General features: G+C 44.0%; 1 protein-coding gene across 1 annotated transcript in view; it reads right to left on the bottom strand.

Annotated features, from left to right (window-relative positions):
* Positions 1–356: 356 nt before the first annotated feature.
* Cnst (consortin, connexin sorting protein) overlaps positions 357–16,370 on the bottom strand; it is an 86,452-nt gene continuing 70,438 nt past the window's right edge. The window contains exons 10-11 of the mRNA XM_051186395.1: positions 4,027–4,162; positions 357–1,684 (exon numbers count right to left, since the gene is read on the bottom strand). Of these exons, the coding sequence (XP_051042352.1) occupies positions 1,479–1,684; positions 4,027–4,162 (342 nt within the window). The 3' untranslated portion in view covers positions 357–1,478. The remainder of the gene's footprint in view (positions 1,685–4,026; positions 4,163–16,370) is intronic.

The following is a 16,370-nucleotide window of genomic DNA, read 5'->3' as shown; positions in this document are numbered from 1 at the left end:
ATGGTAAGAGATAAGCCACACAGTGTTGTAAGTGAAAATAAAATGTCAATTTAAAAATAAGCCTAAAACATATGGAGCTGAAATAATACAAAATCAAAACATTAAGTATCTAATTAAATAGGTAGCGATGGGTTGACCAAATCATGCTTAGCAACACACTCTCAATTCATACAAAAGCCCTTTAAATTCATAAGTCCCAAATAAATAAGCAGAAACACAAAGAAAGGTACTGTGCCAGCCAGTAACAACCACAAAGCAATTTCTCCCGTTTCCTTCCATATGATTCTAACAACAACAACAAAAAAAAAAACAAAACAAAAAAAACAAAACAAAACAAAAAACTACAATTCACGATTAAAAAAAAGTTGTCTAGAATATAAAAAGTCAAAACAAGGCTTCCTAAACATTAGATCACTGTACCGTAAATAAGGAAAGGCCACCTAATGAGAGATTTAAACAAAACTAGGTATTTAAACTTGTCTATTTAAGGTATGATTGAATATCTGCTTTCTGATCCCATGACTGGGTCCAAAATGAGGCCATGATAGGAACACATAGTCCACACACAATTCAGTTACATGTGGTGGTCTGTTTCATCCAACAAAGTAAGGGTACAGCCATACAGTAAGAATTACCCCTTACGTGGGTTCCTATAGTCTTAGGTTCCACAATGGAACAGGTGTTCCCTAAGCCTCTGTTGAGCTGTGGAACCAGGACTCATTGCTCTAGGCAGCACAGAAGCCTCAGGAAAATCTCATCTGAGACTTGGGAGTTCTGTCATGGTGCCTGCCTTCAAGCCTGTCATATTCATTGCCACAGACCTGTTAGTCTCTCAAATCAAGGCCAACATTCCTACAGTTTATCTAGTTCAGAGGTAAGCCTTCTCCAGAGATTTGTGCCTGCACATTGTAGTCAAGTTAAAAGAATAAAGGTCATCTTTGTACTCTATACTGGATATCCACTTGTGGTTACTGCTTCAGACATACACGCACCCACACAACCATTTCACAAATGGAAAACAGAATCTAGAGTAATGCCCAAAGCTTAAATTACACAGCTCCAAAAAAAAAAAAAAAAAAAAAAAAAAAAAAAAAGCATTGAAACCATAAGGTAACTCTGATAACAAAGAAACTTATTGCGTGATAGCAGGAAGTGATGCCTATGGACAATGACTGTAAACCAGGACTGTCCTTTAACCCTCAGTGGGAGCCTGGTGTGACTCTGCTCAGTGTGTTTCACTACACAAGCAAGCAGCAAAGAGAGGGGCGTGGTCTCCACGGCTCCCTCTGGCTGTCCTCAGTGCCTACCAGTATTCCCCTTCTGTGGATTACCCTAACAGAGGTCTCTGGGCTGTTTCTAATGTTCATCCTTGGGTCCTCGCCGCTGGGGAGGGGGAATGTCCCATGACTCCTGAAATAAAAGCTGTTTGGGAGGTTTGCATCTTTGTCTGTCTGTCAGCACGCCTGTCCCACTCACTGCTAGGAGAGATAGACCCAGTGTTTAAGTCTTGCCACCCCCTGCAGCAGCTTAGTGTAATAGAAGTCCATGTTGTCGGCAAAGTCTGTACAAACAGGTGACTCCAGGTTGCCCAGAGTGCAGTAGAGTGCAGTTCCTCCAACACTGAGGAAGACTGTGGCTATGCACAGCAAGACGAGCAGGATGCAGGAGCCGCTGCCCACTTCATCTGCAAACAAGAGAACAGTGGTCAGACATCTCCTCACCTATTCTTCCTTTAGTTGCAACTCTCTTTGCCTGTTCATCTATGCTGCAACCTAGTTTATGTATCTCCATGTTTCTTCATATCGCATCTGTGGGCCAAATATTCTGAAGAATTTTTCTGTACTACGTATGCTCTCTTTTCTTATTGTATTCCCTTAAATGATACTGTACAACAACTACTTACAAATTATTTAAACTCATGAGCTAGTATATGTAATGTGGATGACTTCAACTGTCGAGCCAACTATCTGACCCAAGACACTCTTTAACAAAGAATAAATGGCTGGGCATGGTGGCTCATGCCTTTTGTCCCAGTACTCAGGGGGCAAAGGCAGGTGGATTTCTATGAGTTTGAGGCCAGCCTGGTCTACAGAGTGAGTTCTCCAGGACAGCTTACCTCAATAAAGCAAACAAACAAAAAGAATAAACATAGTATGCAGGAAGGATTGGTGGGATGGCTTAGTTGATGTAGGCACTTGGCTTTATAAGCCTGATAGCCTGAGTTCGATCCCTGTAATTAATTAATGGTGGAAGAAGGGAACCAACTCCTAGAAGTTGTCCTCTGACCTCCACACATACACTGTGGCACAGATGTGAAATGAACAGTTATAATAATAATAATAATAATAATAATAATAATAATAATAGTAATAATCATCCAAGTACACAGAGTCTATGAACAGAGTCTATGAAAACAATATGCCATGTCATATAAGGATCTTGAGCATCTGCAGATTTTATTATTTTGGAGTCTTGGGTCCTATGGTACATAGAGAGATGACATTTTAACACCATTTAGGTATTTGAAAGTATCTATTTCTTTAAATACAATACATTATCAGCTATGATAGGAGCAAGCCATGTCTTGCTGCCGAGTATCTAGCAAGTGACAAGAAAGATGCAATGTGAGCATGAAACAGATTCCAGTGTTGGAGGACAGAGTGTGGAAAAAATTGAAGTATCTCACCAGTAATTTTCCCACACTGATGGATCACAGGTCACAATATTTTTGATATGTTAAGTTAAATGAAATATACTACTAAAGCACATTTCATATATTTCGTGTTTGTTATGTGGCTATCATAAAATTTAAAATCATCCATGAGGGGCTGGAAAGATGACTCTGTGTTTAAGAGCTCTTACAGAAGACCCAGGTTTGAGTCCCAGGCACCATGTGATGGCTTACAACCCTCTCTATCTTTAGGTCAGGGGATCTGATGCCCTTCTCTAGCTTTCTCAGACATACATGAGGCAAGACACCCATGCACATAAGAAAAGAAATCGCCTATGAACGTGCACATTACAATTCAGGACACAGTACTGACTAGCAGGAACACTCTACGGGAGTTCCAGGCAGGAGGTGAGGTTTGCACCTGTACACATCTAAGTTTCACCTAAAGGTTTCATGACTGTTGAGACTGATCCATGTACTTTATCTACAAGCTTTTCATTGTCCTCAGTAGTGGAGCAGTGATTGTTAGTTTGTATTTTAAGGAGGATGAAACTGAGTAACTTGGTGATGGTGAGGTGGCCTGAGAGTTCCAAACCCTGGTGCACACCTGTGTGGTCAGGACAGAGGACTCCAAGGGATGGGGGTGGGGTGTGGAGGCTGCGCTGGCTGGTTACGAGATGCCTGGATAAAAAATAAAGCATTTCCAAGGACTTTCACCTTCACAGCTGAAAGTCCCAGCAGCTCTCCTGCTGTCTTAGAGACACAGCGCAGTGTTTACACTGTTCACTCAGTGCACAGAGAAACACACCGACAGACTCTGAGCTAGTCTCCACTTCCCTTACGCACTCCTGCCTCAGGTGATTATCCGAAACCACACAAGACAGCTCTGCTGTGACAGCATGGCTCAGTGCTGGCCAGGGACAGACGCTCAACCACACTGTGCTGAGCAGACGCTTGAGGGAGGCACTCAGCTTCCATGCAGAGTAGAGAATGTTTCACGATAATAGAGGGGCATTAATTTGTCACTAAAAACAACAACAAGCTTACTAGAGAGAAAGAAAAGAAAGGAAAATACTAAAGAAAAAATACTGAGGTGAGTTTTTGACTTTGACCATTTCTGGACTGGGGAGAGTCCAAGGTCAATTTTGCAACTTCATCATTTATTTCAGGAAAAAAAAAAAAAAAAAAAAAAAAAAAAAGCAAGCTTCCAAAGTTACAAAGATATAACCTGATTTCTTTTTGTTTAGGAGATAGAGCAAGCCCACACAGTCCTTACAAATCCTGCTAACAAACATCATGTCCCTTGACTATCTAGCACTCTGATAGTGAACCTTCCAGATCCAGGCTGAGCGCACCTTCATCCAGGTTATCATCTATTTCCTGGAATCGCACTCTCCGCTTAGCTGGCTTCTGCTGCATTTGGGCAGGATGGTCCCCTATTGTGTCATTTCTCTTCTTTAGTATGGACACCAGCCCTTCTGCAGGAACGGCCTGTCAGAGATGGGAGAACCATTTGTTACACATGCAACCACAGAACACCATTTCAGTGATTTATACCCATCTCTCTTCACAATAGGTTGGCGCTCCACCACTCCCCATACTCCCCCCCCCCCAGCCACGTGATAGGGTCTTACCCAGGCTAGTCTTGAATCTGTGCAATTTTTTTTACCATAGCAGGAATGCTGGAAGTACATGCATGAGCTATGGTGTCTAGTTAAGTGACAGTGGCAGTATGTAAGCCATAAAGACACAAGGCCTAAAATATATATGGTAGCAAACTTAACATTATATGAGTTACCCTATAGGAATTAAGGCTCTGGATAAGAATTCACTTCCCCCTGCTGCCCTCAGGGCAAGCAGCTGTAACCACAGGAAAATAAAAACAGGTTTACTGAGGCAAGATGTGCCTTTGTTTTCTGCAACCTTGGGGCAGGCCCCTGTATCCTCCCTAACTGGTCCTTGGAAACTGAGATGACTAACCACCCCCCTCCACTTCCCCCTCCTCCATCTGGTGGCAGGGTATATAAGCCGGCCCTGGAGTAAAATAAACAGGAAAAGAGCCTTCTTAACATCAAGCAAGACTCCTATGTTGTGAATCTTGACACCCTCTGCAGATTCTCAGTCCCCAGCCATGCAGGCACAGCAATTGGAGGTTCCACCGAGATTCTGAAAGCAAGGTAAGTGGACGGGGTCATGCCTTGTGCTGGCTAGGACATATTGGGGTAAATAAATAGAAAAAAGAGAGATGGGGAATTCACCTGGAAAGGTTGAATTAGAATTTCAATTAAAGGAACTTCTAGAGGAACAGGGAACTGCAGTAAAGAGAAAAACTTTTGAAGGCTTTTTAAAATCCAATCAATGGGCTAGTCCTTGGTTTATAACTGGCAGAGGCCTGAATATGCCTGATTGGGAGGAGGTCAGTCATGACCTGCACAAATTGCTAAAGGAAAAGGGGCCTGACAGTCTGCCACTCTCCACCTTTTCCTTGTGGAGACTGGTAAATGCACTTCTAACAGATAAGGTCCACCTGAGGCAGGTGGTACAAGCTAGCAAAGAGGTTTTAAAAGAGATACAGGAGATGGAGACTTGGCAGTCATTATGTTCTGAGTTGGAAAATGAGGAAGATGAGCCTAAGAGGGTATCCAAGAAGCCACTGGGTGCCCGTGCAGATCAGAGAAAGACCGCATCTTCAGGGAAAGACAGGGCCCTGGAGCACGGCCCAAGGAAAGGTGCCCTCCAGAAAGCTGCCTATATCCTTCTTGTCAGATATAGAAAATTAAAGTAATTCAGATCCCAACTCAGAGTTGGATTGCTCACCGAGATCGCGGCTCTTAAAAAGGAATTGAGGAAGGCCAGAATCAGAGATCAAACAGAAAAGGCAAAGAGTCCCCCTCCATACTCGGGGAAGGGCTTTGGCCATTTTTAATGATGGTTGCAGTTGCGTCGCCAGCCTCCATACCCATTACATGGCTTCCTGACGAACCAGTGTGGGTGGAACAGTGGCCCTTAACCACAGAAAAACTTCAGGCAGCTTTCCTGCTAGTTCAAGAACAATTGGAGGCAGGACATGTGATCCCCTCCACCTTCCCCTGGAATTCCCCTATATTTGTGATTTAAAAGGCTTCAGGAAAATGGAGATTGCTCCAGGATTTGAGGGCCATTAATGCAACAATGCAGCCTATGGGGCCCTTCAGCCTGGCTTGCCCTTACCTGTGGCTATCCCTAAAGATTGGCATCTAATTGTTATTGATTTAAAGAATTGCTTCTTTTCCATTCTGCTGCACTCCCGAGATAGCCCCAGGTTTGCATTTAGCCTTCTTTTGATTAATTTTCAGGAACCCACCCTTTGCTTTCAATGGGTGGTGCTCCCCCAGGGAATGGCTAATAGTCCTACAAATTGCCAGGCTTATGTGGCTGCCTGCCTGGATCCTATCAGGTGCAAGTTTTCTGATCTCTACATTATCCATTATATGGATGATATTCTGCTGGCAGCGCCCACTGAGGAGAGATGTCTTGAAGCGTTTGCTAAATTGCAGGAGCTCCTGGAGGCTCATGGATTTATTTTGGCCCCAGAGAAGGTTCAAAAGAAACCTTACACTTATCTGGGCCATCAAATCCAACAGACCAGCCTCCGGCCTCAAAGGCTCCAAATTGATTGTTCAAATTTAAAAACTCTTCATGATTGGCAAAAGTTTTTGAGAGATGTTCAATGGATCCGCCCCTCTCTTTCCATTAAAACAGGGGAGATTAGATCCCTTTATGATATTCTTCTGGGGAATCCAGCTCAGACCTCTCCCAGACAAATTACACCGGAGGCCAAGGAGGCCATCCAATTGTTATTAAAAAAAAAAAAAAAAAAAAAAAAAAAACATTGAAAAAGCCCATCTTTGCTGCTGAGATTATGAACAGCCTCTTGTTGTGGTTGTACTTTCCTCTAGTTTTTCACCCACTGCTGTTTTTTGGCAAAATGGCCCTATATATTGGATTCATTTGTCAGCCTCCCCTAAGAAGGTGGTATCCCCCTACTATGATGTGATATTACAGTTATTATGGAAAGCGCATAAATTTAGCATCCAAACCTTTGGAAAGTCCCCTGATAAGATTATTATCCCCTATGACAAGGAAGAGGTTGAGCATTTACAGACCTCTCATGATGGATGGACACTCTTTTATCACATCTATAGTAACTAAATTTGACAACCACTACCCAAATAGCCCCTTGCTGTCCTTTTTAAGCAGTACCCTGTAATTTTTCCTCAGAGTATAAAGGAGCCCCCCCCCCCCCTTCAAGGAGTGCGCTCAGTGTTTACAGATGGCACCTCTAAGGGTTTTGCTGTAGTAGTTTATGGTCAAATGCAAAAGAGGACACCTACAGGGCAAATGTCTGCCCAGGCTGCCAAATTGGTTACTTGCCTAATGGCTTTTCAGTTGTTTGATAAAGAACCTTTTAATCTATATACTGATAGCATTTATGTTGCTAATATTGTAAAGCCATTAGAGGCTTCTCCATATGTCCTTCCCATTTCTCAAGTTCATTCTCTTCTAGTTAAGCTTCAACATCTTATCTGGCAGCGGATACACCCGGCATTTGTGGGGTATATATGTGCCCATACAGGCCTCCCAGGACCCCTTGCCCAGGGCAATCAACTTGCTGATTCCTTAACTCAGTCCCCAATGTCATGTTCACAGAGAGGCAACACACTTGCCAGCTTCATGAGCCATATCACCTAAATGCACACTCTTTTAAGTTTAATACTAACTGCTCCTTATCTGTTGGCACTCAAGATTACTTCTCAATGCCCTGATTGGCCCCTTATCATAATTCCCGCAATGATGGGGTGAATCCCTGGGAACTAAGGGCTAACAATCTTTGGCAAAAGGACGTCACCCACCTGCTTCAAGCAAGAAAATTAAAATATATGCATGTTTCTGTGGATACATATTCTATGATGGTTTTTGAGTCTCTATACTCTGGAGAAAAGATTAAGGATGTCATCTCTCATTGTTTACAGGCCTTTGCCTATATGGGTGCTCCTGATATCTTAAAAACCGATAATGGCCCCGCATATGCTAGTCATCACTTCTCAGCCTTTTGCAAGGAACATCATATTAATCACTCCTTTGTCATCCCACACAACCCTACGGGACAAGCCATCGTGTAACGCACTCATGCCACCCTTAAACAATATTTTAATAAAATAAAAAAGGGGGAATATAGGACCTCACCCAATTCTCAATTATCTACCATACTTTATATTTAAAATTTTTTGACTATAGATAAAAATAACTTGTCTGCCATGGAGAGACATTGGGACAAACCCTCTCAAACATTGGGATGGGTCAGATGGAAGGACATAATTACAGGTTAATGGCAACAACCCACACACCTATTAGCTAGGGTCTGAGGGGCTGTTTGTGTTTTCCCCCAGGAACAGAGAAACCTATTTGGATACCAGAACGACATGTTAGCCCTGTAGATCCTGATTGGGAATCCAGTCCTGCTTTACTGGAATCTCCGGCCCATGGAGGGACGGACGGTTTGGGCCTTGGCGAGGAACGCCCACTCCCCACCCCCCACTCTGATGCCAGTTAGTCAGGAGAGCTCCCTGTTTCCCTCTTTCTTTTCCACCAATCATTCCCTGGGACTACCGGCTGCCATTGTGCCGCTGGAAACTTCATTACTGAGTAATTTGACCTTCCTGACACAGGGGAGCCTTTGCTTACAGAGAGTGCTTAATGTTTCCCAATTGCCCAATGGGTCATTCTCAGTGTCATGCATAGTTTTGAGTAATGCTTCCATTGCTGATTTTCACCCCAATGCCAGTATGAGTGATTGCTTGGGACTTAGAGAGGTCCTACACCCTATAAACTTCTAGCAGGAACAGGGGAATGCTACTACACAGCCCCCTAAACCCAGGCCCCTATGCTGGAAGCTCCCCCAAAATTATGACTTGCATAGGCCCTTGCCTTGGGGACACTGTGCACCACTTTTAATGGGTCCTTGGGGGAGGGAGAATCTCTCAATTGTTCTTCCAGAACCTGCTTCCTGAGCAACTGCTGGTCCCCGATGGACACCGGTGCCCTGGTAGTTCAAGTTCCTGCCCTCGCCCCCATGGTGATGGAAGACTGACATGGGGGAGAAGAGATTATCCTCTACTGCCCAAGAAGGGACTTTGGTATTACTGCTGCCATCATTACTGCCATTGCTGTGTCAGCGACTGCTGCCTCCATTGCAGGGATTGCTGTCACTCAGTCCACTGTCAATGCAGAGACTGTTAACCAGCTGGCAGGCAAAATCAGTGAAGCCCTAGCTACGCAGAATGCCATGCCTGAATGCTCATATTTGGTTTGGACTCTCATATTCAGTTTGGACTCCTTAATCTAAATCAGCAAACTGCCTTACTTCAGGAACAAGTTGGTGTATTGTGGTTGGTGCAGCAGGCCTCCTGCTCACACTTTGTCATTCCTCTTGTATCATCTTGTTTGAAATGCAAATGTCTCTGTAAGGGTCAACCGCCTCAATGAGTACTTGGTGGGGCCTTGTCTTTTGTAATTTTTACCAATGTTTTGGCTCACCAGATAGTAGAGGTCAATAAAACCCGAATTACTCCTATTTCAGCAGAGGGCTGGTGGAATGCCATGGCCCAGATCAGAGGTTGGATACAGTTTTGGGGTGGCTCATTGTCTCTAGGGGTCTTGGGGCTGGTAGCGGCCAGGGCAGGGATTCTTGTGCTATGCAAGATCTAATAGTCCTTTTCACAAAAGGAACAGTTACATAGACAAGTGTTGCTCAGTCTGGCCCATGGCTCTCCCAACAGTCATGAGGTCTGGTTACAGATGCTGCAGAAATGAGGATCACCTATGACAGCAACTTGTAGGGAAACCTCCCACCTAAGACAGGGGTTGCAAGGTCCCTTGAGGACGGGTAAGGGATGGCACACCCTACATGACCTAAGATGGGATCCCTCGTAGAAAATAAAAAAGGGGGAATTATAGGAATTAAGACCTTGGCTAAGAATTCACTTCCCCCTGCTGCCCTCAGGGCAGGCTGCTGTAACCACAGGGAAAGAAAAACAGGTTTACAACTTTGGGGTGGGCCCCTGTATCAGCCCTAACTGGTCCTTGGAACCTGAGATGACTAACCTAACCGCCTCCCTCCGCTTCCCCCTCCTCCATCTGGTACCAGGGTATATAAGCCAGCCCCTGGAGTAAAATAAACGGGAAAAGAGCCTTCTTAACATCAAGCAAGAGTCCTGTGTTGTGAATCCTGACACCCTCTGCAGATTCTCGGTCCCCAGCAGTGCAGGCGTGGCATTACCCCAGTTCCTTGGAGAAAGTACACATTACCAATCTATAATCAAAATCTTTTGTGGACTTTTCATCTAGATTCTTCTCTCAGTTTTCTGTGACTCATTACTTGGTAGCAGAGGTTAAGAAACTCTTTAGCCAGCAGCCCCCTGGTTCTTCCCTTTTTCCCCCAGATGAGGGTCTCCTTTATTTTATAGCCCAGAAGACCTCAGAACTTGCTATAGCCCAGGTTGGCCTTGAACTTAAAGATCTTCTCTGATCTTCCCGAGTACTATCACGTGTAGCTTTACTTCAGTGCTGGTTTTTGCAAGTTTAATTGGAAACCGCCCTAATTCTGCATAGCTTTGGAGGGGGCAGGGTAAAGCTGACTGGGAAGGTATGACAGACCACAAAGCCTAAAGTCTTTACAGTTTAGGGCTTCACGGGAAACCTCTGCATCAGGCCCATCGTCCACGTTATGTAGCCTCCTGATTCTCTTCCTCCTACACCCCATTTCTTATTTCAAATCGGAAGTACTCGCTTGCTATTTAGGGGCGAAGGCCTCCAAAGTATGGGGTTTTGGGGAGAAACAGGTCACTTTGAAGAGGCAGGAGGGACAGTAGCCGTCCACTTCTGCCCATCCCAGCCAAATGGGAGGAGGTGTCTGCTGTAGAAGATGACATGGGTGGGCATTTGGGCTCAACACTGTGGATGGATGTCAGTGACTGTAAGCTAGGATTGCCTGTAATGTCATTTATCCGATCAATGGCATAAAGTGCTTAATATGATTTCCAGTTCTAGGCAGCAATCTCGGATAATTACAGATTCCATTAGTTCTTTTTATAATTCAGAGCTTTTAGGAGCAACCGGTCTAGACAAATAGTCTACTACTGGGGTTCTCTGAATATGGGTCTATAGAAACCATTATCTTTAAAAAAAAATCAATAATCAGCAATTTATTCTTTTTATAGGAACTACGTATTTCAGATATCCTTATTCTGGGAAAACTAAAGTACTTTAGTGACATTAAAATGCTAAATACAGGGATGGCAAGATGGCTTGGTGGGTAAGAGTGCTTGCCACCAAGCCTGAAGATGTACCCGAGTTTGATCCTTCAAACCCACATACTGGAAAGAGAAACCCGAATCTCTCACATTGTCCTCTGACCTTCATAGACATGCTATGGCACATAAATAAATATAATAGTTTTACAAGTACAAGCATGTGTAGGAATAGATTTAATTTTTTTTTTCCTTTAGAAAACTTTAAAGAATTCCTTCATAAAACAATGGAAAATGATTTTGCAAGTGCCTTGCTTAAAGTGAGAGACAAAGATATACTGCTAGGTGTTTAATGAGCAAGGACTGGAGCCGGCGAGATGGCTAAGCAGGTACAACATTTGCTGTGTGAGCCTCACAAGCTGAGTTGGATTTCCAGATCCCACCCCAGGAGGAGAGAAAGGACTTTCAGAAGGTATGCTCTGACTTTGGCATGTCCTGTGTATGTCTGTACTCACACACATGTGTCACACACGTGCAAAGTAAGTAAATCAACTTCAAAAAAACTTAAAAAGCAGGAGTCAGAAAACAGAAAGTCGTTTTAATGACATATATAACTGGCAATCTTTTTATCTCTAGAAAATGTAAAACTAAAGGGGAGGACCCTCATGGAATCTTTGTTATTATTATTTTTTTCAGTGTTTCCAGTTTAGCTGAAAAACAGCAAGGTTCAGGTCCAGTGAGAGACTGTTTCAAGGAAAATAAAGGCAACATGTGATGGGGGGCAGAAGACACCTGGCATCGCTTCTGGTGTGTGCACACAAGGGACAGTGAGAAGGGTGAGCCCAGGAGCCACATTGCTGTTAGGTGAGTCTTTGGGACGTGGATCTTGTATTTGTAAATTTAAGAAACACAGTATAAGCAAATGACATTCTGACAGAAGTCCCCTAGAATGGCACAGCTGGTCTCAGGGCAGCAGTGATCAGCTCCTACCTTACTTCTAGGAGAGTTTGGCTCCAGAGGCCATCAAGGGATGCAAGCCTTACTGAGGGCCCCACCTTGATCCCTTTGGGTGGCAAAGAACCCAGGGAGCTTTAGGGAGGACAGAGACAGAGCCTGAGAAAGCACAGGCAGGGGATGGAAGTGAAGGAGGATGCTTTCATGGTAGCTTCTCTTTGCCTCTCTTTAGGTGTCTTCTCGAGGTTTTTATTTCTTTTGTGTGTATTTTTCTGGTTCCCACAGCACATGCATGAGAAACCATGCACAGTGGTCTGAGCACAGAAGATGCTAGCCAAGGAGAGTAAATCTTCGATACAGGAGGTACAATGCTTAGGATATGTCGTGTGTGTGTGTGTGTGTGTGTGTGTGTGTGTGTGTGTGTGTTTTGTTTGTTTGTTGCAACAATTTGAAACAAAGAGTTTGAACTTGCCTGAAACAGAATTCCTATGACAGCCAAAATCAGAACTAACCCATCCCATAATTCCTACCTCATATGGATCTCCTCCCCCTCACACAGAATTTCCATATACCAAAACATGACAGTCAAACATCAAGAGGATAAGAACAAATTTAGGTGGGTGGAATTTGCCTTAATTCCACGGCTGATGGGTAAGCAATTGGTAATAAGTGCATGGCCTTGTTCATGGTGTCACCCTAATGATGCCAAATGTGCCTATGCAGAGTCACTACATACAGCTCACGACAATGTGTCTCTTGAAAAGTACTCCAAGAAAGTCATTCTATGGTTGTTGTTGCTACGATAAAATAAGTGGTTGGGTGTGGTGATTAGGTCTTTAATCATAGCACTTGAGACCTCTGTGAGTTCAGAGCCAGCTGGTCTACACAGTGAGTTCCGGGACTGAAGGTTCTCAAGGCAGTGAGGGCCCTGAGAGCATGACTCATGCAGGCCTTGCTCTTCTTCCCTTTCCCTCTGCCTGCTACAAACCGTGAGATTGCATTCTTAAAGCCAGCCACCAAGGTCTATTCCACTTCCTGCTCCTGAGGCTCACTACCAAGGTCCAGCTATCAAAGTACTGAAGTACAAAAATCAGAAGCCCTCTTTGGTTACCCTACATAATATGTTCAATTAAAATTAGAACAGCTCATCCTAATGCAGGGTTTCCCCTTTTACCTTTATAACCTGCCATTTGCCTATGGACCACATCTGTCTCCTCTTTATCCAGAGTCAGTGCTTTGTCCTTACAGGACAAATACCACCGTCCCCTTTTCCTTGTCTCCTTGTCCTCATCCCACATCTCCTGGACCACCACATCCTGGCCCATTCTAACACACACGCCCCGCCCCTCCTCTTCATGGTCGTTTGCTGCTTTCCTGCCTGAGTCAGAAAGCAGCCACTTTACCTTTTCTTCCTCACTTAATAAAGGATCTCTGTGAAAACAGGTGTTTGGGTGTGGTTTGTGCTTAATGGGGGGTGTGGGAACCTGGTATCTGGGAGTTCCTACTGTGTGCCAGGGGTGGGGAGGAGTCTTCCTTCAAGGACAGCCAGGGCTACATAGTGACACAGTCTCAAAAAAAAAAAAAATTAAGATATGAAGAATTTCAGTTTTCTCTCTCTCCCTCCCTTCATGGTGATGGGATCAGGACAAGAGCCTTCTCTATGCTAAAAAATATAAAAATAAAAAATAAAGAAAACTTAAATCTTCAAAAGAGCTTTATCTGTAAAAGTTAATTTGATTTCCAGTTTCAATTAGCAAATTGCTTTCTTACCCCAACAACATATACCCGGCCCATTCACTAGAATGTCTGAGCCTTAATTACTGTAATTGTAGTCCTCTGATAGATGCAGGGCTGGAAAACATCCATCTGGCCTAGTCCTGTGTGTCTGCAAGGGAATGGTTCATCCTGCTCAGCAACCAACAGCCACCTTAAACATCAGACCAGAGCACACGAAACAAAAGGATTCCCACCAGGAGAGGAGGGCAGAGCACGCTGCAGTCACCTACAGTCCCGAGTCCCTCCTCACCGGAGTATGCAGGAAATGGGCCAAAACTAGACCATTTTCATCTGGAGCCTCAAGGCTTGTCATTTTAAACAAGAACACAGGCTTGGCTTCCAACTAACTTGACCCATGAACACTCACGAGCCACATTAGTATATTATGTGTATCTTGTTTTTTTGGTTTTTGTTTTGTTGAGACAGGGATTCTCTGTGTAACATCCCTGGCTGTCCTGGAACTCTCTCTGTAGACCAGGCTGGTCCGAACTCACAGAGATTCACCTGCCTCTACCTCCTGAGTGCTGAGATTACAGGTGTGTGCCACCAATGCCAGCCTTTATCATGGGTATCTTAAATGGTTGAGCATATGCTTCTAACAGCCAATTCCATGATATGCCATGTTCAGTCCTCACAATGGTTTCAGGCATTATCAGATGAAAGAGCCAACGTGAATGAGCTCATCCTGCCAACAATGGGCAGAGTTAACAAACTCAGGGTTAAATACTAAGACCTGATCTGTACTATTAACATTTTACTTTGTGCTGTATCTATTTGTTAGCACTGGGGTACAATAAATGGAAGTTTCTAATAACAAGGCTTTTGGCTACCCAGAAGTTGTTTATATTTTCTACCTGAAATTCTAATCTTTTATATTCCCCAGATAAGAGATACTTAAACTAACGGCTATTCTTGTCGTGGAGGAGGGGTGGAAGAAGAGAGATCTTCGGTAGGAGCAGATTAATGTCATGGCTACTGTCATAGCTAATTGATGGAACAAGTCCCAGCTGGACCTGGGGGTGACAGCTAATGTGGGAAAGCCATTACACAGGAGAGCCCATAGCTTCCTCAGGCTCCCAAGTGCTAAATCTAGGAACACTGCAACAGGATGTGCCAAGTGGGAGAACATATTGCAGGGGGTGGGGGGGGGAGGGGGATACACCATGTTGAATTTCTGACCACTTAACAAGGAAAAAGCATATTGCTAACAGCAAAGCCAGGAACTTCTTAAAGCATCTAAATGTGTAGATCAGGTGCTGAAAATCAGGAGTCAGTGAGCACAAGAAGGGAAAGGAAATGTGAGCTTCTCGGGTGGCATCTTGCCTTTTGCATCTCCAGAAGACCATTCGCAGAGCTACCACTTTCAGCATTTACAACCCCTCACCACGCTGAAATAATTTCACAGATTTTAACATTGCATCTTACGTTATTTCCCGTGTGTGTGTGTGTGTGTGTGTGTGTGTGTAGTGCATGCGTGCCATAGCACACACGGAGCTTAGAAGACAGCTTGAGGGAATCAGTTCTCCCTTCCCACTGTGTCGGTTGGCTACACCGAGTTATTGGGCTTGGTGGCAGCTGCCTTCACCGGCACAGCATCTTGCTGGACCCTTTACTAATATTTGAAACTACACTGTTTATTCTTGTGTGAACTGGGTTACAATAATCTTTCCATCTAGGAAGCAAGCTTCATGAAGACAGGGACTTAATCTCTGTTTTCTGCTGTCCCCTGGTCTCTATCAAGTAGGAGGTACTAATAAGCATGCTGGAGAGAAAACGAGTATACCCAACATACAGTTAGAGACTAGGCAGAGATATAGAAATGTAACCAATAGCATCTTTATCTTTTAGGTCTTGATAGTTTGGTTTAGAAGAAAGAATGCTTGTGTCCTACAGTGACTAGGGAAGATCATAGCTGGACATGACCCTTGGAGGAATGCTGACCCACCCCTCCATCATCAGAAGTTCAGAAAAGCAGTTCCAAGGGAACAGCAATGTGTCGGAGTTGGGTGCTGTGTTGGGCACTTTGCATGCTGAAGGGCATGGTCTGGATGTTGAGGCTTGGGAAGAAGGTGGTGGTTCATCACCATAGAGCAACACAGACAGCACAGGCAGCAAGGGGACCAGATTGAATGCAGTGGAAAAACAACAACAACAACAACAATAACAAAAACAGGACATAGGAGATGATGCTCAAAAGTAAATGGGCCAGACTACCAAGAACCTAAGTTTCAGGCTAGATAGCAAAGCCTTTTCCCACGAAAATAGGGCACCCTGGGAAGAGGCTGGTAGCATAGGGATATTGTAGGGTGTAAGTTTAAGTCAGCAGGCCAAGTGTTAGAGAGGGGGACTCTGACTTAAAAGCAAAATGTTTCCTTTCTTTTCTTCCTTCCTTTTTTTTTTTTTTTTTTTGAGGCAAGGTCTCACTATGTAGTTCCAAATATCCTTGAACTCACAGAGGTCTGCTTGCCTCTACTTTCCAAATTGAGATTAAAGGTATTTGCCAGTATGCCCAAGCCTACTAAAGGATTTGTATTGCATTTCATTGTATTTAAATTTATTTTTGAGGGTTTCGCCTGCATATATGCATATGCACTATGTGTATCCATATCTGAGGAATTCAGAGGAAGGGGTTGAATCCCCTGGAACTAGACTTATAGATGTTTTCAAACCTCCATGTGGGT

This window comes from Phodopus roborovskii, unplaced genomic scaffold, assembly GCF_943737965.1.
Source record: "Phodopus roborovskii unplaced genomic scaffold, PHOROB, whole genome shotgun sequence".
Classification (NCBI taxonomy): domain Eukaryota; kingdom Metazoa; phylum Chordata; class Mammalia; order Rodentia; family Cricetidae; genus Phodopus; species Phodopus roborovskii.
The sequence above is the reverse complement of the archived record's forward strand: the minus strand, read 5'-3'. Positions and strand labels throughout refer to the sequence as shown.